At 37.2% G+C, this 22,177-nt stretch overlaps 1 protein-coding gene and 1 long non-coding RNA gene across 12 annotated transcripts in view; one reads left to right on the forward strand and one right to left on the reverse strand.

The window, feature by feature from the left end:
- The window catches only part of Ercc6l2 (ERCC excision repair 6 like 2), a 267,327-nt gene extending 245,943 nt beyond the window's left edge, over window positions 1-21,384 (reverse strand). For 8 of the 11 annotated variants that reach the window (XR_010058894.1, XR_010058892.1, XR_010058893.1 and 5 more), the window contains exons 1-3: window positions 14,020-21,384; window positions 9,520-9,944; window positions 4,342-4,461 (exon numbers count right to left, since the gene is read on the reverse strand). Coding sequence is in view for 7 of the 11 variants with exons in the window: in XM_039096261.2 (XP_038952189.1) it covers window positions 4,342-4,461; window positions 9,520-9,944; window positions 14,020-14,062 (588 nt within the window). In the remaining 4 variants the exon portion in view is untranslated. Of the gene's footprint in view, window positions 1-4,341; window positions 4,462-5,533; window positions 5,675-9,519; window positions 9,945-14,019 lie in introns of those variants that run through there. The other 3 variants (NM_001400699.1, XM_063276549.1, XM_039096263.2) reach the window with 3 other exon arrangements.
- Window positions 14,338-22,177, forward strand: part of LOC102554174 (uncharacterized) — a 78,194-nt gene continuing 70,354 nt past the window's right edge. The window contains exons 1-2 of the long non-coding RNA XR_360679.4: window positions 14,338-14,471; window positions 21,776-21,907. This is a non-coding gene — a long non-coding RNA (uncharacterized LOC102554174). The remainder of the gene's footprint in view (window positions 14,472-21,775; window positions 21,908-22,177) is intronic.

The raw sequence follows: 22,177 nt of genomic DNA on the forward strand, positions 1-22,177 counted from the left end.
GGCAGGCAGACAGGCAGGCAGGCAGGCAGGCAGGCAGACAAGCATCTGTTTTTGGCTAAGCTGGCTGGCTGGCATGCTGGGATCTGCTTGTCTGTTTCCCAGCACTGACATTACTTTTCTACACAGGTACTAGGGGTATGAATTCATGTTATCATTACAGCAAGTACTTAACCCACTGGTCTATCTCTCTACCAACCTCCCTTTTATTAAACATTCTTCTTAGAATCTCCAAAGTTTGATCTTACAAGATGATATTTTTAATTAACTTACTATGATTTATTTCATAAAGACCAAGTTACAGTATAAACTTAGTCTAAATTTAATGAATCATTCCAAAAAGCAGCACGTGAAATGCATGATTTGTGTTTTTTCCTTTAGGAATTCATTGGCACTTATATTTCATGCATTCCTTAAAGACTTATTCATACCTGAAAAGTTTCAGAATGTATATAAAACAATCTCTCTCACACATACATACAGCCCTAGTTCAAACTACTACTGCTTAATTTGTAACATTTAATTCATTCATTGTTTATTTTTCAAGGAGATTGAAATCAGATTTTCAAGGTTCTGTTTTAATTCTGGCATTATCTTTATCTTTATTTCATTTATTCTCTTTTCCACAAAACTTCTTTCAAAAATGTATGCTACTTCAAACAAACTCTCTGAAAACATACATGCACTGCTGCCAAGCAAACGAAGAGCAAATATGAAAACCAATCTGTAACAGAGCTGGGCTGCCTGGAAAGGACTCCCGGCAGAGTAAACAGTTCAGGAAGACAGCAAGTGAGTACAACATCCCCATCCCTCACAGAACTGAGAAGACCACACTGTATCTATGAGAAAGAAATCACAAAACAAACAGCCATAGAAACAATAACAGAATCCAACAGACTGAAGCAGTTGGAAGGACTGGATCAATAAAAGGGATTTTAAGAAAAAATTAGGGGCTGGGGATTTAGCTCAGTGGTAGAGCGCTTACCTAGGAAGCGCAAGGCCCTGGGTTCGGTCCCCAGCTCCAAAAAAAAAGAACCAAAAAAAAAAAAAAAGAAAAAAAAAAGAAAAAATTAGTGGAATCAGTCTATTGTCAAAAAAGTTTACTCTGCCACCAATATTTAGTGTCCCCTATTTAAAAAAAGAGTACTCTGCATATTTTTAAATTAAGTAAAAAATCTACCAAATTTATGTTTCTATGTATATGTGCAATATATGCATGCAGGTGCCTATAGAGACCAGAAGCATCCAATCCCCTAGAGCTGGAGTTATAAATGACTGTGAGCTGTGGATGATAGGAACCAAACCCTGGTCCTCTGCAAGAGCAGTACATTCTCCTAACTGTAGAGCCATCTCTCTAGCCCCTGGGCACATTTTTCAAAAGTGAACTTATTTGTTAGAATTCTACAGTAAATATTATGGCTTTGGGGGTGAGGGGATTTTAAAGATGGAATCTTAGGTACTTCAACAAAAAGAAATTTCCTTTCAATGGAGAAAAAAAATCAATTCAGCATTGAACCATCATCTAAAATATGGAACAGAAAATAATTTTTAATTTTATAATTTATAATTATTTGGGTCAAGTTATAAGATAAAATTTTGAACTCAGAAGTCAACAAATAATTTGTCAACTAAGTAATGAAACCAAACCGAAAGAGATTAATGAGAACCAACACAAATACAATATAAATGAACACCCTCAGCATAACAGAGAGTTCAATATGGATTTCTCAGAACTCAGTTGCTGAAATAAACAAGAAAATCATCAGAAGAGACACAGCTGCCACCTGTCCAGGTATGAGTTCCTTTTTGGAGACTGTCACTCACAGGAGATCAGGATTCCTCACTACACTGCAGAAAGGTTTCAGGATGAGAAAGCATGAAACAGAGTTGAAGTTTATTAAGAGAAGATTTTAGCCTAGGTTCAAGCATGGACTTTAACATAGAGAAAGATATTTAGGAAAAGGACAGTACATATCCATATATGGACATGAGCTTCTCAAGAGAGCTGAGCTTAAGTGCCTTAGCAGTAGCCATATAAGTAATTGGTGGATATGAGGTTTCTTTGTTAAGTAAATTCTAATACGCACCCCCCCAAACTGTTTTTCAGTAAATGACATCATAGAGTACTTCCTGAGACACACATGACAGGTTTTCAGGTGACAAATGTTGAAGGAATACTTACATACTGGGTCACAAGGTTTCCCCATACACAGAGTTTATAGTAGAGTTGGCATATCAAAAAAGAGTAAGGCAAATTCAAAGGTCTTTCACAACTGTAAACTTAGCTCTTATGCAAAATTTGTTATCTTGGTATTTTTATTTGTAATGTCCCTATCATCCAATCCTCAATGTAAATCTGCTAATTGTGCTGGAATTCTTGACATTCAGCACAATAAAGCATCAAAACATTAAAAATACTTTACATAAAAACATAGTTATATTATTCTGTAAGAAAAAACACAGAGTTAAGTTGTTCCATCACTCTGTACCAAATAGTATAATCATCTGGAAATTTTAAGACTTCTCTTTTAAATAGTACTTGGGTAAAAAGAACAAAATCAGAGTTGCAGATATTTAGAGAAGAATAATGAAAACAGTACTACTTTCCAAAATTTTGGAACGGAGCTAAAGTAGTACTCAAAGAAACATTTACACATTAATAGAATTTATTAGAATATAGATAACACAAATTAATAAAATTATAGCTACAGAAGATCTAATAAAAGCAATGTACACTGTGGCAAAGGATTTCAGTACATATGCACACACACATAATTCAGTATACACAGAGAAAGAGAGAGAGAGAGAGAGAGAGAGAGAGAGAGCGCGAGAGAGAGCGCACGAGCGCAAGGAAGGGAAGAACTAGTGAAGGCTCCACTGTCAACTTTGTCAACCACACAGAGGATACGTTTCTCTTTTCCTACTCTCACTATTACTGGAGCATTCTGAAAACATTTAACTGTATTTATGTTTTAAATCACACTATTTCTCTTCGTTTTTCTCTTGCCAGTCTAGTTGTCATAAGTGGCATATAATGGCAGATAAACTCTGTAGAACCATTTAGCACTACAGAATTGAATGAACTCAGAGCTAAAAGTAAGCTTAAGTCTTTGAAATATTTAAACACACTAAGGATCATCACCCTAGGATAAAACTGAATCTGAGACTCAGTAAGCATGGAGCTGTTAAAATAGTAAGATAATTTAAAATAATAACAAAAATACCCAAAATCAGTACCTTTCTGAGGTCACTGGAGCAAACCTGGACTTCTCAGTAATCTGATGACTGAGACGTATATGGAAGAAACTCCATCTTAGAACTTGAGGAATATAGTTCATTACACTTATAAAATAATAACTGTTTTCATCAAAAAACTCCATCTGTATTCTTATCCAATTTTCTAGATACTGAGGCAGCATAAAAGCACATAAGGATCACTCAGTTGGTAAAGTACTTGCTGTGCAAACACGAGGAACTGAGTTCAATCCTTGGCAAACTGGGTGGGAGTGAACACCTGTAATGCCAGCAATGAGGAGGCAGAACCAAGAGATCCCTGGGGGCTCGCTGGCCAGCCAGTCGAGTTGGATCAGCAAGCTCCAAATTAAGTGAGAGACCCTGACTCACAAACTAAGGTGAAAAAGAAGACACCTGACAATCAGCCTCTGACCCTCGTTAGCATGTTCTTCTGCATACACGTGCACATGCAAGCATGTACACATAAAAAGAACATAAATGTAACACTCTATGATAATTTTATTGTTTTATTACAAATCTCTTATTTTGTGTACAATCACTCCACCCTGAACATGTCCAATCTTGTCTAACCTCGGCAGAGTTGGTCCTGATTAGCTATCTGGAGGGAAAAAGTCTTGTATTTCTATAAAAGCTATATATATTTATGAACACATTTATGAGTCTCATTCACTGTCACAAGAGCAGAGGCAGAGAGAAGCATAATCTTCTGGTGTGAATATACAAAATATCCATGATGCACCTTTGCTACCAATATCTGTACTGCCTCTTCTTGTTCTTACACAAATTAGAAACAAATTAATGAAGGACTGAATTAACCTTACATACATATGCACGTAAATTCAACAAAATGAGTTGTGGAAATACAGTCGAGTAATAGATTGAAACTCCCAAGCAAGTTTAAGTTGAAATTCATCTTGCCATTCTTGAGAAATAATCTGACTTAACTAGCAGATGAAATTGGCAATCTTTCAAAAATAATATTTTTATGTCTAAACCCTTGTATTAAAATGTAAGATACATTACATTGTGTTTAAATGCTTCTGTGTTTGCAATGTTTGCTTTATAAGCTGAACACTTCTAGATATTCACCTTTCTGGCTGTAGAAGAAGACTCCTTTTTCATACTTTTTAGTAAAAACTCTGGCATGTTATTTTCAATATCTTCACGAGTTCCCTTTTTATGCAAAACTGCAGCCAGAAATGAAATAACCTGAAAGAAAAAGGACTTTTTTTATCACTATGTATAACTTTACTGGACAAGTAACACACTAGAGGCAAACAGTGGCACACCAATCACCAATCAGTAACACACGAGAGGCAAACAGTAGCCCACCAATCACCAATCAGTAGCACACTGGAGGCAAAGGTGTTAAAGGAGACATAAAAACATGAGTACTTTCTTTCTTTCTTTCTTTTCTTTTTTCCGGAGCTGGGGACCGAACCCAGGGCCTTGAACTTGCTAGGCAAGCGCTCTACCACTGAGTTAAATCCCCAACCCCTGATACTTTCTTTGAATTAACAAGTAACACATCAAGCAACACATCAAACTCCACATCGCCATCTCCTCTCAGGACAATTCTGCCCACTGATGAGTTCTTTCGTGATTCCATCATCTGAGATACCTTAGTATTTGTTTCTGTATTTGTTTCTATCCATGGAAACTATCTTTTCAAAGCCTCTAGAATAAACTATACATTTTTTTCTTTTTCTGTAGAAAATAAATTCCTTCAAGGAAAAAGTATTTGCCTCACAAGTTTGTACCTTTGTTTATCTAATGAACAACAGAGGCTAATTTAAGATAGGCTAATACGCTCATCAAAATATAGCATCTGGGAGTTGGGGATTTAGCTCAGTGGTAGAGCACTTGCCTAGGAAGTGCAAGGCCCTGGGTTCGGTCCTCAGCTCCGGAAAAAAAGAACCAAAAAAAAAAAAAAAAAGGATGCAAATCCCAACAATCAACTGCAAAGAGCACACAATCAATTAGATACTTGTTGGTTCAAATGTTAGCTCTGGTTATTTGGCAACTACGAGAACTTCAACAAGGGAATTAAACTCCCTAAATAGTTATCTGTAAAAATGACCAAAACAGTATCAGCAGGGTTAAAGATGTGGGATGAATATGTTATGAGGTGGATATCCATATAGAAGGAAATAACTCATTACTTTAAAATAAATTATAAATTACAGAATTAGAAAAACTATAAAGGAAAGTTTGTATTTGGAGCTAAATAAAGGAGCTGGCAGTAAGTCTCATTTGAGCCCCCGTGTAGCTTAGAACTCACTTCGTAGTCCCATCAAGGTGGCCTCAAACTTGAGCAACCTTCAACTTTTCCAGGTTGTTTACAAGTTACAAATTACAGATGTGACTGTAATTCCATATATTTTCTTGACAGTGCATACCTTATAAAAAAAGTATTTTTTAATATGTAGATATTTATGATCTTAGTCACAAATGATAAAAGGAATGCTAATGAGATTTATTTGAAGAAATAAAAGTTGATCATTTAAGATAATATCTTAAGCCATAGGCTCATTAGTGATGAATATTAATTACTTGCCATGAAAAAGTTTAAAAATTAACAAAATCACAAATATGTACTTTATAAAATAAAACCGAGACATAAAATTGATTTAAAAGAGGCTAGTGTAAATAAGATCAGATTACCTACAAAACAACAACAATTAAATACAAAGTAATAAAAAACAATAAAGACACTATACAATAGAATACTTTCAAAGTAAAGTAGTAAGGACAATAACAATAATCTAGGTTTTTATACTTAGTAATAATATTCAAGAATGCAAAGTGAAGTTATTTTCAACTAAAACCAGCCAATTCATCACAAAAAGAACCACACGCTTATAATATATGAAATATAAAAATATTAATATAAAATATAAAAGTAGTATTTGTGAAAAACCATCTAAGCACAAGTAGATGACTCTATGCAAAAGAGCAGTAGTACAAGCAAAATGTAAGAGCAAGAAAAATGGCAAACAGGCAGGAAAACAAGGTATACTGACTTAAAAATAAAACCAAACTACCTTTTGTTGGCATCAAATGACAAGATTTTAGGCTACAACTACTTTATCTAAATCAAGGTTAGGTCTAGGGGTAGTTACAGTTCCTAAGGTCCTTGTTCTGTCCACAAAGAAAATAAATGCATGCTATATTTGATAAGTAGAAAACATTTATCCTGAGCTCTGGGGTAATCACTAGGAAAAGGTAACTACCTACTCAACAAGCAGGATTCAAGGAAACGCAACACAATCTATCCAAAAGACAGCAAAAAAAAAAAAAAAAAAAAAAGAGAATGGCATATAAATAAAAGTAAATAATAAAATCATAGCTCAATAGGACACTGTGTATAAGCAGACAGGACGCTCTACATAAAAAGTAAAGACTGGGCCAGCAAAAAGGCTCACCAGGTGAAAAGACTTGCCACCAAGACAGACTTCCTAAGTTAGATCTGATGCACATATGGTGGACAATGAACTCCAAAAAGTTGTCTGACTGTCACATGTGCTTGTATGTGCTCAGACATACAGACAGACAGCACACGTACACATATTTTTAAAAGAATATCATAGATTCTTTTTCAAAGACAAGGACTGTCAGACACAACATATGTATGCCATGCAAAAAATAAAAGAGCAAGGACAGAGAAAGTTGTAATTAATTGAAAATTGAAAAAGACTGAAAATAAAACAGAAACCAAATAAAAATTGATGCAACTACATTAATATTAAATGTAAAAACAAAAACAAGGGGTTGGGGATTTAGCTCAGTGGTAGAGGCCCTGGGTTTGGTCCCCAGCTCCGAAAAAAAAGAAAAAAGAAAAACAAAACAAAACAAAACAAAAACAAAAGACTGAAGCAACCACATAGACAGCACATATCTACCCCTGACACGGCAGGCACTGTGCTAGGGGCTGAGAGAGTCTAGAGACGCCAATAACAGGCTGTTTTGGTTACTTAGTAACATGAAACCCAGCTGATGGGGGGAAGAGGACAGAAGTGACAAGGAGACAGACTGAAAGTCCAGTTAAGAAAAAGACAGACAAACTGAAAGTTATTGAAGAATCCAGGGAGGGCTAGGGAGATGGCTCAGTGGACAAAGGCACATGCCTGATGACTTGAGCTCAGTTCCCTGGTACCCACATGGTAGGAAAACTGCTACAAGTCATCCTCTGTGGCACACGTGCATGAATGTGCGTGCGTGCGTGCGTGTGTGTGTGTGTGTGTGTGTGTGTGTGTGTGTGTGTGTATCCAGCTGCTACAAGTCATCCTCTGTGGCACACGTGCATGAATGTGCGTGCGTGCGTGTGTGTGTGTATGTGTGTGTGTGTGTGTGTGTGTGTGTGTGTGTGTGTGTGTGTATCCAGCCAGCTAGAGATGAATGGGATTAGCAGGAGCAAAGGAGACATCCAGTAACTCCAACCTAGAGTAGCTTGACTTTTCTTGAGAATACGCCTTAAGTGGAGAGGGAAATTAAAACCATGGAAATCACTCAACTTAGTGTGTTAATTAAAGTAATGCTTACTAGAATGTGCTACTATCCAAAGGGAAAAGGAGGATGTGAAGAATCATGCAGGTGGTTCATGGAGCAGGGACACAATGACACTCATCACTTCTATGATATTTTTGCTGGCCTAAGTCTGTCCAAAGCTGCATGACAAACAAAATTAGAGAAACACTTTAGTCAGGCTGCTACTCCACAGCAAGGAGAAGGTGAATATTTGGAAAAAGTAAGGCCGGCTCTACCACAATCCATTGGCCAGTACATGCCTATAAAAATCAGAATCAGGAGATCTATGACAAATTTAGAATGAAGATTTATAAAACTAATTTCAAAGAAAATAATCAGAAGGTGCTTTATTGTGGAACATTTACAAAACTGATTTCAGAAAAAAGTGAAATAAAAAATTAAGAATGTCACATCTAGAATAATAAAAGGCCATGACCTTTTATTTCAGAGAGGGGTGGAGAAAAACCCAGTCAGGGAAAGCTTTGTTTTTACAGACATTCCTTTCTAAACTCTGCAAGCAAACACTTTTATAGACCATCTTTCCTCACATATAGTCACCTCATAATATAGAATAAATATGAAGCTGGGAAACAACACCTCAAAATTCAAACAAAAGACCTAGTTTCCCTCCAACCTCCACAAAAGTTTTTTTCATTAAAAAAAAAAAACCAACCACATTCCTTTTATTTTTTCCTTTTTCTTCTTCTCATAGAACATAAGACACAGAGAACTTTGGAATCATACTTTTTTTAAAAACAGTGCTAGTGCAGAGTGGGAGACTTTGGACTACTGCAGTAGGTGGACGTCTTCATTACACCCTGCCCCTCAAGGCTCACAGACTGAAGCTGAAGGAGAAACGGAAAGATTGTAAGAGGTCATGGACAACTTCAAGGAAATAGCATTGTCTAGCTGTAACAGGGCTGATATACACATGGACTCTGAAACTGCAACAGCATATAGAAGCCCTACACAAGTTCATGCCAATGGAAGAAGGCAGAGTCTCACTCCTAACCAATAAGCTATTTCCAAATAGCTGATCAAAGAGGGAAAATGGGTGTCACTTCAGTGGTGTGACATTGGATATATCAACCACACTCCAGGGCAGGCCTTATGCTCAAGAGTCGTTGACCAACATAAAATGGATTCAATGGGTTTTCTTTGCTTTGTTTTTCTTTTGAGTGTGTGTGCTCGGTGGTTGGTTGATTCCTTGGTTTGTCTCTTTCTTTGTTTCTTTGTTTCTTTCCTTTTTTAGGAGAAAAAGAAACTTGGGAAAGGGGGAAAATTTGAGAGGAGTTGGGAGAAGGGAAAGAATAAATTTAAATTTATAAATATACATTTTTAAAAAATGAAATTAAATGTCATTTTGAAAGGAGATTTAGCTCACTTCTCTTTACAAACCTCTAGTCCTACAATATGAATTATAAACCACAATTTGTCTTCAAAATGCAAGGGCTATTTTGTTTCTGTTTTAAAGAATTTGGGGCTCTAGAAGTTAATTAAATTTTTACATTGTATAAAGCATTTTCTCTAAGTTGTTATTTCCCAAATACCAATGAAGTACTGAAAATAAAACAATGAGACACTGAGTCACTGCCCTCAATTTTGAAACTTTTCCATCTAGCTAGTGAGATAAACACAAATAAAAGCTTACGGTAACAAGTGCTATTACAGAGATTCACATAGTATATTCACACATATATGTGAGCTTATCTTTAATTATAAGGTAATTAATTTAAATACCTGTATTGTTTTTCCAAGTCCCATGTCATCACCAAGAATACATCCTCTTCCCTTGATGTAGTGTCTGTAGAGAAACTGAGCTCCCTCCCTTTGGTAATCTCGCAAGTACCTATTAATAGTATAAGGAATTGAGTCTCCATCTTCCGATAATTGAAAAGCACTAACCAATGATGGAATTTTTTGATCTGGGAAATAAGGTTTTTCTAAATCTTCATCATCAAATATAAGACTTCTGGAGTGGTCTTTAGTTGATTTTACTTCTTGAAGTCTCTGAAGAGGTATTTTCTTTTCTTGAAAATCTGGATACAGGACAACTGCAAAAGGCTCCCCATTTTCATCCACAGTAATAGATTTTATGCTTGCTTCACAAAGCTTTTTATTATCCAAAGAAGGAGCAAGACATCTTTCTCCTGGACACCACCTGTCTATAAAAAGGAAGAAAATTAATTTTTCAAGAAGCTTATGAAGTCACACCTTAGTTACTTACTGAGAAAAACACCAACATATTTTCCAAATAACTGAAACAAAATAGACCATATTTATTTTCGTATAAGATTTTTCTAAAATATATTATCAGATGTTTTCCTATAATCACCAGTATAATCTATTTTCTGTAGTTTTTATCCTGGCTGTGTATCATTAATAGTATAATTGCCAGGCTTAAAAATATATTGCCAGGAGACTACCTCTGGAGGTTCCGATTAATGGATGTGAGCCAGGAACGTTTGTTTTCACTATTTGTTTATTACAACCAGAGCTGAAAGCTACTGATTTAAATAGTCTTGCTGACTCGTGAACATTATACATAGTCTCATTATATGATACAGTAAAAGAAATAGATTCAGTAAGGAGTAAGCTAAAATGTTCAGGACAGTACATTTTTGTGGCATGTGCTTTTTATGTTTACTCCATCCCTCCCTGGACACAGGGTAGATAACTAACTAAGGGAACCTCTTATTTAACTACAATGATGTCACAGTCATCACAGCTTGTACCTTTTGGGTTTAGAATACCTCAAGTAATAAGAGATGAGTTCTAGGGGCAGAGAGATGGCTCTGAAGCTAAGCGTGTTTAAAGCTCATGGAGAAGACCAGATTTCAATTTCCAGTATTCACATGGTGGTTCACAACCATCCATAACTCAAATTCTAGGTTATCCAACATCCTCTTCTGATTTCCCTGCGTACCAGGTGATACACATATATATGTAGGCAAAACACTCATACACTTAAAATAAGTCTTTAAAAAGAGATGAATTCTAAGATCCTTTTGTTAGAGCCCGTCATTCACTGAATGATCTATGTATGAACTTATTCTGTGTTAACTGTTGAGACTTCTATTTTATTTTCTATCCTGAAGACAAACACTATGAATGGAGAAAGGTCTTCTAAAATATGTTATTAAGCACATCTAAAGGGCAATAATAAAGGACACTAACTAAAAATATGTTTTCAAATGGAATTCCTCATTGCAAGGATCTAAGAAATATATCGCTATATCTGTAAGGATAATGGAAATTATTTTTCTTACACACTCCACACTAATCCCACAAGACCATTAATGACTTCCTGGGATCTTCCTGAAGAGCTCCAGTTAGAGCTTTATAACATTCACTGTTACAGTGATGGATGTATGCTGTTTTAAGCAAGAACAGCTCACTGTGACTCTTCAATTATTCCTCAAAAGCATTATTCGCACTAACTTTGCTGAGGTGGTCTTACCATAGTTATCCAAAATCACATGAAAAAACATGTTCTCCTATTCTATACTTTTAGACCCAAACTGAGAACTATTATACTATTATGAAATTAACACTCTACTACACAGTTAAAAAAGATGTGCAAGTCAAAGTATCTTCTTTCTAAAACAGTACAGGCTGAGACTAAGCTAATGATGCCACTACAGTCATTCTTAACACATTATTTCTGTTTTAAACAATGCATCTCCTTACCTCGGATATACCCTCTCATTTTAAAGACCTAATTCCTTAATTTGACACTCAACATACATGTTTTAAATATCAATTGTTCATCAGACACTGTACCATATAATGAAGAACACTGTCAAAAATGGTAGTGAGCAGTTTGCTGGCATCTTATTAACTAGGATCATTCACAGACAACTTTTCAAGGTAGCCTTTATACCTCTTTTTCTATTACTCCTACATGCATTCCACTGCAATCTTTTTTCTGGTTTTACATCAAAAACAAATCACAGCTGGGTGTGGTGGTGCAAATCTTTAATCCAAGCACTCAGGAGACAAAGGCAGATAGAACTCTGAGTTCTCTGAGTTAGAGGCTAGTTTGGACTAAGAACTATAGAGCAGAACAGTCAGGGCTTCATAGAGAAACCCTATCTCAAAAAAATAAACAAATGAAAACAAACAAAAACTATCATTTTTCTCTATGCCAACATCTCTGGAAAGCAAGAGCTAGCAAACTTTTTCTACAGTCGACTACTAGCGATTGTTAAATTATAGTTTAGTGAGTACAGTCTCTTACTCTTTAAAGCAAAAAGCAGCCACAGACAATAACTAAATGAGCATGGCTGTATTCTAATAAAACTATTTTAAAAGGCAGCATCAGATTTGATTTAGTTAGTAGTTGGATTACTCTTCCCTCAGTATACGCTACCATCACTTTATCTTGAATCACTCACAACCAATCTACCTCTAGTCCACCTAATTTAGTAGATATCCCATTATTCTCTCAGTATTTTATGACCATAATAGCATTTACAATCTGTTTAAATATGTTTATTTGTTTTTGTCTGTTTTTTTTCCACTAGAGATACTTCCTTTTCAAGAATGTACCCCCAAGGGGATCATCAATAAATCAATCAATACATTAATGTACATATGAAAAATGCCTAAAACATCAATGAACAAAACATACTATTCTATACCCTTCTCTCTATTCCTCTAACCTTCACTTGTACCATCAATTCATGAATATTAATTTAGTCCTATAGTTTGACTTATTGAAAAACTTTGTGTATCAGTAGTTTAAATATATTTTAATGATTCTAGATATCTAATTCTTTATCTACACATATTGGAATAATAAACCCTCTAATTAAAAAAAATAAAAACATAAGCTGAACTTTTAAGTGAAAACAAATTATTGATCTAGTGAGATATATAGGCCCTAAAAAACTCATAGGCATAAACATAATGGCAAAAGGTGCTTTTTACAAAAAGAAGAGAAAGGCATGCTATGGGAAAGCACATTTCAGAGAAGTTTCTCTGGTAGGCTTGTATGTGAAAAACACCACTACATCTTTTATAAGCACCTTTGTACCTGAGTTTGGATAACTTCTAGAATCAAATAGATGAAGTTGGAGCCAGGAAAGATTCTTTACTACAAAGACTGGAATTGCTGGACATGGAAGGACTTCTCTGTGAAAGGTGGTACTGGGGTGTTTCCTTATGATTGGTGTGCCTCCCTCAATTCCAAAGTGCCTTATTTGCTTGTTTCCAACATGGGAAACATACTTCCTCATCAGAGCCTTTGAGTGGTCTGTTTTACCCATCAGCAATTTTCCCCCTAAAATACCAAAGTGACTAAATCTAATAGATTCAACCGAGGAACAAGCATACCAGTCCCACCATCACCACTTAGAAGATTCACTGTTTGCCTTTACCAGTCAGACTCATAAAGGCATTTCTATTTGTAGGTCCTTAATTACAACATGACCAATTTTCAGTCCAACGAGTCCAACGTTGGTTTCTTACCCTGAAATTAGCACTGAATCCCTCCTTACTTTCATGAGATATCTTCCTCAAAGGAAAGGCAAGATTTATCACATGATTCCAGGGTATAGAACACTCAATTGTAAATCTGTTCTGTAAGGGCTGTCTGGTTGGTTCCACCCGTAAGCGAACTTGCTGCTAACATTGGTGACCTGGATTCCAGCCCTTGAGTTCATAAAAACTGATTTACCCAAGCTGGTCTCTGACTCTCACATGCCTGGTTGAGTTAACTTTGTAATTTGTTACTGCAATCACTTTTATTAATAGAAGCTAGGGGGCTAATCTGCGTCCCTGATGGTTTGTATAACTACACCTTCAAAAGCTCTTGGTTACCTAGTAGAGTCAAAATTCTGCTTCAATACACCATGTAGTAAACTGAACTAAATAGGCCTTTGCACATCTACTTGGCAAATCCCTCCTATGGACTAGTAACTGGCAATACACAAAGACAAAAATGACATTTACTGAACTCCATGGACCAAAAGTGTAATCACTGGCATCGAATAGTCACCGAAAACCAATAATTCTCATTCATTTTACAGATGAGGAATCTGATCCCACTGCTCAGCAGAGGGACAGCACTACATCCTTTAGTCCCGGCTCCTAAGGCTGAATCACAAAGCCGAGGACTTCCCGCGGTGAAAGGGTTCGAAATCGTCCGCTGTCAATCACGGGAACCACGCGGAAACCGCTTCCGGAAGTGCCCTGAGGACGTGTTTCTGCGCAGAGGCGCGAGCTCGGAGCTCATACCTTTGTGGGAGTCTGCGCGGGGATGCGGGGCAGAGGCGTCCATCGGGTCAGGTGATGGCGCCCAGCAACCCCGCCGCTTTCAGCGGAGAGGAGGGCACAGCACGTGGGCCTGCTGCCCGACATTGCCCGCCCGGAGCGTCGGGCGCTGTGTGGGGCCTGACGCGGCGGCGTCACCTCAACCACCAAACAACGCTCGCCGGAGCCTATAAATCCCGCGAGAATGAGCTCCTCAGCGCTCCATCGCTCGCCTCCCTCCAGATATCGCGAGAAGACGGTCTATCCTTTCAACGAGCGGAAGCGACTTCCTCTCCGGGCGAGATTGGCCTGGCGCAGTCCTCTAAAATCCAAATATCGCGAGACTTGGTACTGCAAGTCGCTGACATCGAACCTCTTCTGTAAAAGAATCCACGACCTCAGGCGTGTGACATCCTCCCAGGACCGTAAAGGACAGTGTGAGTCCTGGCTTTGTCGCCAAGGAGCGTCAGGAGGCGAGTTTTAAGAGGGCGTTTTCGTGGGTTTGCCTAGTTTATCGTAACTCTTGCGAGTGAAAAACTAGCAGCCCATGCACAAACAAGGTGACCCCTGGGGTTCGGATTTTCCTCACCTTCTGAGATGAGCAGCGACTGTGCCTTACCCTGAGGGAGAGCACACCACGCAGCCAGCTGCCCTCTGCAAGACAGCGTATTGAGCAGGAGCTGAATGAATTCTGCCTGTCCGACGTCTCCCAGACAAGCACCTGAAGCCAAATGTGTTCTTAATGTGTCATGTGGTTTTGTAGGCCACAATTGCCATACAAGTCTCCTAAAGCTAAAATCCAAATGTTAGAGAAGCTGCCTTCCTTCCTAGGAAGTGGAAGAATCGCCACACCTTGACTTGACCTCTTCAAAGCCAAGGATGGTGCATTTCCTGAACCTTCCACAGTGGTTTTTGTTTTAGGAGCTCACCAAAATAATCTTATTTTCAGGTGCACAGTCTTTTAACTACATTAGAAAAGGCTCCTTGACACAAATTTCTTTGTTGGGGGATCATTATCCTGCCTACAGTAGGGTCTTTTTTGGATATACTATGCCTAGTCAACAAAGAGATCTCCATTCTTTGCAGATACCAAAAATTAGTAGACTATTTTCACAGGAGTGCTATATCAAGAGTCACTTGTTTGCATAACAGTAGGAAAAAACTTTAAAGAGAAACATTTAGGAATATAGATGAAGCTAGTAACAACAACCTGAGTAAAGGGGAGTAACTACAAAACTAGAGTTAAATAAAATTATTTGGGAGGCTGGGGTTTTGAGACGGGATTCTCAGTGTGTAGCCCTGGCTGTCCTGGAACCCAGTCTATAGTCCAGGCTGGCCTTGGTTTAAGATGTAAAGCCTTTCAGAGCTGAAACTACAAGTGATTTGATAAATCCAAAATAAACTTTGATTTAAATGAAAGAAATCTTTCTTGTTAAAGGAATACCCTTCTAGCTAACAAGACTCCTCACCTTTGAGTGCCTATTAGGTAACTGCATTGCCATGCTTGTCTTATATAATAAAGTGGGAACAGTCATAAAATGAAGTTAATTATCCTTACTGCCCTTGGAGAAGCTTTTGTTCTTGTTAGTTGCCTGTCATCCTCTTGTAGGGATGCTGATGTTGTGAACCTCCATCACTATGCTAGTTACCTCAAGGTAAGAATTTCTGAAGTTAATCTAAGCATTGTTGGATTGACTATATTGCATGCAAAATCACTGATAATTGATAACATAGCAAAATTAAGCCAATTTAGACTACAAAAATAGGACTGTAGTGTACCCCACTTAAAGCATATGTTTTATATGCATGAGACCTTAGACTCAACACCTAGCACCCAGTAACAATCATGATAACACAAGCATTTCAAGAGAATTTTACTTGAACACCAAAGAGACTTTTAGTATAATTATATTAAAATATAATAATAATATAATTAGCCCTGCAATACTTTATTACAATTGGTTTCTACTTATGTTCACAATATAAAAGGCAAACATATATTATTGGACAAGAAGATCTTTAATGGATTCATCAAAAAGCTCATGAAAAACAATAGGAATGAAAACATAAGAATGTTAGGTGAGTTTGGGTTGCAGCCTTTCTCCCTTGATATATTATTTTAGCTAATGGAAAGAGAGGCAGATGGAGGAAGATGTAAGTAATAGAGAGATGAAGTAGATCTACCCTTCTTTGCCAAAAAAAAGTAAATTAAATCTTAACATTTAAAAATCAAGGGTTGGTGTGGTTGGTAGAGTACTTGTCTACCCTGCATGAAACCCTGTGTTCAATCCCCAGAGTCACATAACAGAGTGGTGACAGACACATAGGGCATAGAAGCATAAGGATCAAAAGATTAACGTCATCCTCAGCCACATAGCAAGTGTGAGGGCAGCCTGAGATATATGAGGCTGTGTCTCAAACAAAAGGCCTTTGTGTATGGTAGACATGTGCTCTACCACTGAGCTGTGTTCCCAGCCCTCCTGACTTAGTCTCATATGATATCTATAGAATAGTATTCAAAGAGATTTTTATATTTGCAAAACTAAAGCTGTGACTTTGATGTAGTATTTCACCTCATGTCAGATAATAAATAAGCCTGAAAATTTTGCAGCTAAACAAGAACTGGTGTCAGAAGATGGCTTGGTCAGTAAAGTGACCTGAAGTCATATCACCAACATCTGGGTACAAAGCCTGGGTATGGGTGTTTGCACCTATAACCCTGCCACTGTTTTTAAAGGGAGGAGGACAGGGAGATTCCTTAGGCTCACTAGCCAGTCATTCAGTGATCTCTGTTTTAGACAGAACTTCTCAATAAGGTAGAGAATGATCAAGGAAGGTATCAACCTCTGCCCTCCATGTGTGTATGCATATATATTTGCATCTACATGTCTACACAAATAAATGGGGAATTCTTAGATCATGTGAGCTTTTTCACACAAAAGCACCATTAAGTACTAGATAAAGTATTTTTGTAAGGCTACTCAGGATGTACAGCTTACCTCTCAAAAATGTATTACATACTAACAGGACATCTAAGTAAGGATCTGAAAGCTAGCTTATTGAGGTAATACTTACTGTTAATACTGCTATCCCAAAGACATTAGCCATGTTAGTTATATAATCATGAATTTTAATAGTTTTGGCTACAGAATACAGCCTTCATCCACACAGGGCCTTATTAAAGCCAATATTGGAAGTAAAACAAACAAACAAACAAAAAAACCCTCCATTTAAAGTAAGAAAAATTGGGCTGGGGATTTAGCTCAGTGGTAGAGCCCTTACCTAGGAAGCGCAAGGTCCTGGGTTCGGTCCCCAGCTCCGAAAAAAAAAAATAAAATAAATAAATAAGTAAATAAATAAATAAATAAAGTAAGAAAAATTGAAATGTAATATCCTTCCAGAATAGAAAAACTAAAAGAAAAATCTAGACAATAGAAAAAGAGAAGGATGTGCCTGTCTGGGCATCTCTTTTTCAAGTCACTGTTGATTTTCTATGATACTTTTCTACACCTACAGACAGATTTAGGATTTGCATTTGCACAATTCACAGGATCTGAGAAATCCCAAAACAATAGCTACTCAATTACTTGTGTCCAGGTAGCTGGAAAGAAGCAGGTACATCCTTTCAAGAGAAGCATGTTTAACACCTCTCAGACCTCAGAGATAAAGCCCCATCAAGCAGTTTACAATCCCAAAACTGAAACAAATATATAAAAACAGCCATCATGAACAAAATCCAGTACAGGAAATGTGCAACAGAAGTAGAACCCTGGTAGTTTCCATTAGTAGAGTAATAGGTATTTTTAAATTGTAGCTAAAGTATGTTTTGGTGGTTTTAAATTACTAGACAGGAAGCATGAGAATAAATAAAATGTCAAGAAGTATCAGATAGCCAAGCATGATGGCATAGACTTTTAATTTCTGCACTCAGGAGGCAGAGGCATGTGGATCTCCGGGTTTTAGGCCAGTCTGGTCTACATAGGGAGTTCCAGGTTAGCCAGAGCTACATATCGAGGTCCTGTCTCAAAACAACAACAAAAAGCAAAACAAAACAAAAAAACAAAAAACCCACCTTCAAGACAGATTTTTTTAAAAGAGATTCTGGAAATGAAATTTTTAGTTACTGGCATCTAAAATGCAGTGGTGAGATAAAGAGAATATGAAACATCTTAACAGAAAATTATGAAAGATCTGAAGGAATGACCCCAAATAAAGTGCAAAGGTTCAAAAAGCTAGAGGGAAATATGAAGAGTGTGTATATAAATAAAATGTGTCACTAGAAACAGAAATAAAATTTACAGAATAAAGTAGCAGAGACTTGAGAGTCCTTAAAAAGGTCGGATTACCTCTCAATGGAATGACACCAAGAAAGGCAGGCATCTCCATAGTAACACTGAAGCCTGGAGACAATGGGAGAGCGACTTCAAAGTGCCAAGGGAAGAGAACTGCCAACCTAGATTTTAATTAAAGCAAATATTATCAGACAAGACCAATGGGCTTTCACTAGAGAATCTTTTAAAGGATTTTGAACTTAAAGGATTAAACCAAATAAGGAATGATTAGCCTAAAAAAAAAAATGGTAAACAATCACTGGCCTTAAAAAGCAACAATCACAACAATAGAAACGATTTGAATATATAAAAATAAAAGAAAATAAGAATATTATATGATAATAATGTAGACTATGACTGCAGTGCTATAGCTTGGGTGTTGCATACCCTTCAAAGTTCCACTTAGGAATACTTAACTCCCCAGCCTTGCCCTACTGGGAAGTGATCAAAACTTGTAACAAGTAGAGGCTAGCAGGAGGACCTAGGTCACTGAGAGTATGCCCTTAAAGGAGGTATTGCAGTCCCAGTTTTTCCTCTTCCTCTCTGCTTTGTGAACACTGTAGGGTAAGTAGCTTGTTATACCATGCACCCATCATGATGTTTCAGGCCCAGAAACAATGGTGCCAAGGCACCCTCAGCTGAAACCTCCAAAACTGAGCCAAACATTCCCTCCTCTTAAGTTATCTTAGATAATTGTTACAGTAACAGAAAGCTGTGCAGACAGTGACAGTACTTGAAGTGTTAAAAGAGGTTTTTACTGGAAAGAGGAACAGAGATTGGTAAACTTCTGATGAAGTATGCACATTATATGTCAGAATTAATGTAATGGAATATTAAAGGGGTATACAAGTTCTCAATAGGCAAAGATAGAACTCAAGTCACCCCAATATAAGGCAGTTATTATAGAATAAATATAAAATGTCTTCCCCACAGTGAGCTGCTGAATTCTTGATTAACAACTAGTAGCCCTGGTTTAGAAGGTTCTGAAAACTTTAAGGGGTGGAGTCTTGTTACAGGAAGTAGGTCACTAAGATTCATGCGTTTGAGACAGGCTTACTCCCAGTTTATATCTGGTCTTCTGTTCCTTCCTTACTCTCTGCTTCTGTTCTTCATAAAATGAAACGAATCACACAGAAAAGAGAAGGCCTCACCATGACCCTGAAAACAATAGAACCAGTGACTACTTACTGCTACTTGGAATAAAATAAATCCTGCTTCACATTGCTCAATCAGGCATTCTGTAACATCAATCAGAAAACTGACTAGCACAGCAGAGACAGGAAAAGATAAGTAAAACCATGATTAATGGAAAACACCAATAGTAGAAGTCAACCCACATGTTTCAAAAAGAATAGGCTTGCTGGATTAAGTTTGCCTAAAGAAGACTCAATGAAAATGAAATCCAAATGTTTCTTACAAGACAGGTGTAAATATTAAAGAAAAAAAAAAAGATTGGGGGTAAAATCAAGGTGAACAAAGACATGCTGAGTACCTCAGAATGATAGAAGACCTGACAAAGTAAACTTTAATGCAGAGATCCTTAGAGATGCATAAACTATGTAAATAAGAAAAGTATTTTTGTGAAGTTTAGTAGATTCATGCGTTTGAGACAGGCTTACTCCCAGTTTATAGTGACAAGATGCACATTTCCTTTGGAAGAGATGAGAGTCAAAGGTAAGAGAAAGAGGAGATTTCAAGATGACCTTAGTAAGAACTTGGACAACTGGCTTCTTGGGGAGGAAGTAGTGAATCTGAAGAATACAGAAAAACGTCCAGGAGGAAGAATGTCTAAGACTTATACAACCTCATGGAAGATCATTGCTACTTCTTACTTTATCTCCCAAGCCAATGCTGAGGAAGTTAGCAGCAGCCTGGGAAGCAGGAGCACAGGCAAAGCATAAGTCATATAATGAAGTCATATAATGAAGCAATAGCCCCACATACCCACTGCAAACAACTTACATCAGGTCCAGACTCTGAAAGGCCATGACCTTAAGGCTAAAGGAATGTTGAGGTCTTTATTTTTATACTTAGCAATTACCAAACTGAACTTTTGGCCATTTGTCTCTTGGTGGCTAGAAGTGACCACAGGTGGTGGTGGTGATGGTGGTGGTGGTAGTAATGGTAATGGTAATGGTAATGGTAATGGTAATGGTGATGAAGAAAACAGGCCAAAAGAATCAAGAAATTTTCCACTTTCAGGGGTATGGAGAAAAATTGGCTTTCAAAGTGGGGTTTGATTGAGCATCGTGTGAATAAATGAACTCATTCATGTCATCCCATGAGTCCTGCTGTTTTAACATCCAGGAAGGCTGGTTAATAATAGAAATACTACATATCAAAATTTGTATGTAATAATTCATAGAAGATAAGGAATGCTAACATTGAAAAAAACTAAGAAAATAGAATCAAAGCAAAATTAGTGGAAGAATGCTTTTTTAAAATTAACGGAGATGATCAACAAAGCCTAAAATTAATTTTTATAAAGGATTAATAATGTAGACAAATTACTGAGAAGATGCTTTAAGAAAAAAAGGCTCACATATTACAAATGAACAAATAGGATAAACACCAAAGAATATTCAGAGATGCTAAAGACACATGTGATTACCAGAAATGATTTTTTTCATTGGATATTTTTTATTTATTTACATTTCAGTGTTATCCCTTTCCTGATTTCCTGTCCATATCCCCCCCCATCTCCTCCCCCCTTCTTCTATAAGGGTATTCCCCCTCCCCATCCACCCACCCCTTCCCGCTTCCCCGCCCTGACATTCCCCTAAACTGGGAGGAAGGATCAAGTCCTGGCAGGACCAAGGGCTTCTCCACCCATTGGTGCCCAACAAAGCCATCCTCTGCTACATATGCAGCTGGAGCCATGGGTCTGTCTATGTGTACTCTTTGAATGGTGGTTTAGTCCCTGCAGAAATGATTTTTATGCCAGTTTATTGAATGTCTTTATCCTTAAAAGGCATTTCAAAGAGAGAAATAGGGCTGGAAAGATGGCTCAGCAGTTATGAGCACTGGCTGCTCTTCCAGAGGTCCTCAGTTCAATTCCCAACAACCATTTGGTGGCTCATGACCATCTATAATGGGATCCAGATGCCCTGTTTTGGCATGTAGGCTCAACAGTGAGATCCTAAGTCAATAGCAATAAAGAAGCTTGAGGGACTAGCTATATGGCACTACATCCCAGGTTTAAAGAGAGACCCTATCTCAAAACCTAAGAGGGAGAGTAAGAGAGGAAATGGCCAACATTAACTCATGGCCTACATATACAGAGAATAATGTGTATGTGTAGACATATACATGTACACACAAAAAAATCAGTAGCTGAAAATGTCTAAGGAAAGATTATATGGGAGCTTGAGAGATAGATTAGCAATTGAATAACATTTGTTGCCTTACAGAGGACCTGGGTTCTGTTCCCAGCAACCACATGGTGGCTCACAACCAATCTGTATATCTAGTTCCAGAGGACCTGATGAAAGTAATTTTTTTTTTAAGAAAGAAAATAAGATAACCTCCAGGTGAATACAAAGGTAAGATATGTAACATTCTTCAACATTTTGTATTGGCTGATCCTTGACAGCAAAGTCTAATAAAGACTCAGTGGCAAATGAAATTATAAACAAATTTTATTCTATGTAAATATCTAAGTAAAATACTAGTCAACTGAACTTCATACTGAATAATATTAATGGATAGATAATCAAAAAACTTATCTCAAGAATTGAATATATTTTGAAATAGGAAAATTTAGGAATTCAATTTATTACATTAACAAAGCAGAACTATGAGAATGTCACAAT

This window comes from Rattus norvegicus, chromosome 17 (assembly GCF_036323735.1).
Source record: "Rattus norvegicus strain BN/NHsdMcwi chromosome 17, GRCr8, whole genome shotgun sequence".
NCBI lineage: Eukaryota > Metazoa > Chordata > Mammalia > Rodentia > Muridae > Rattus > Rattus norvegicus.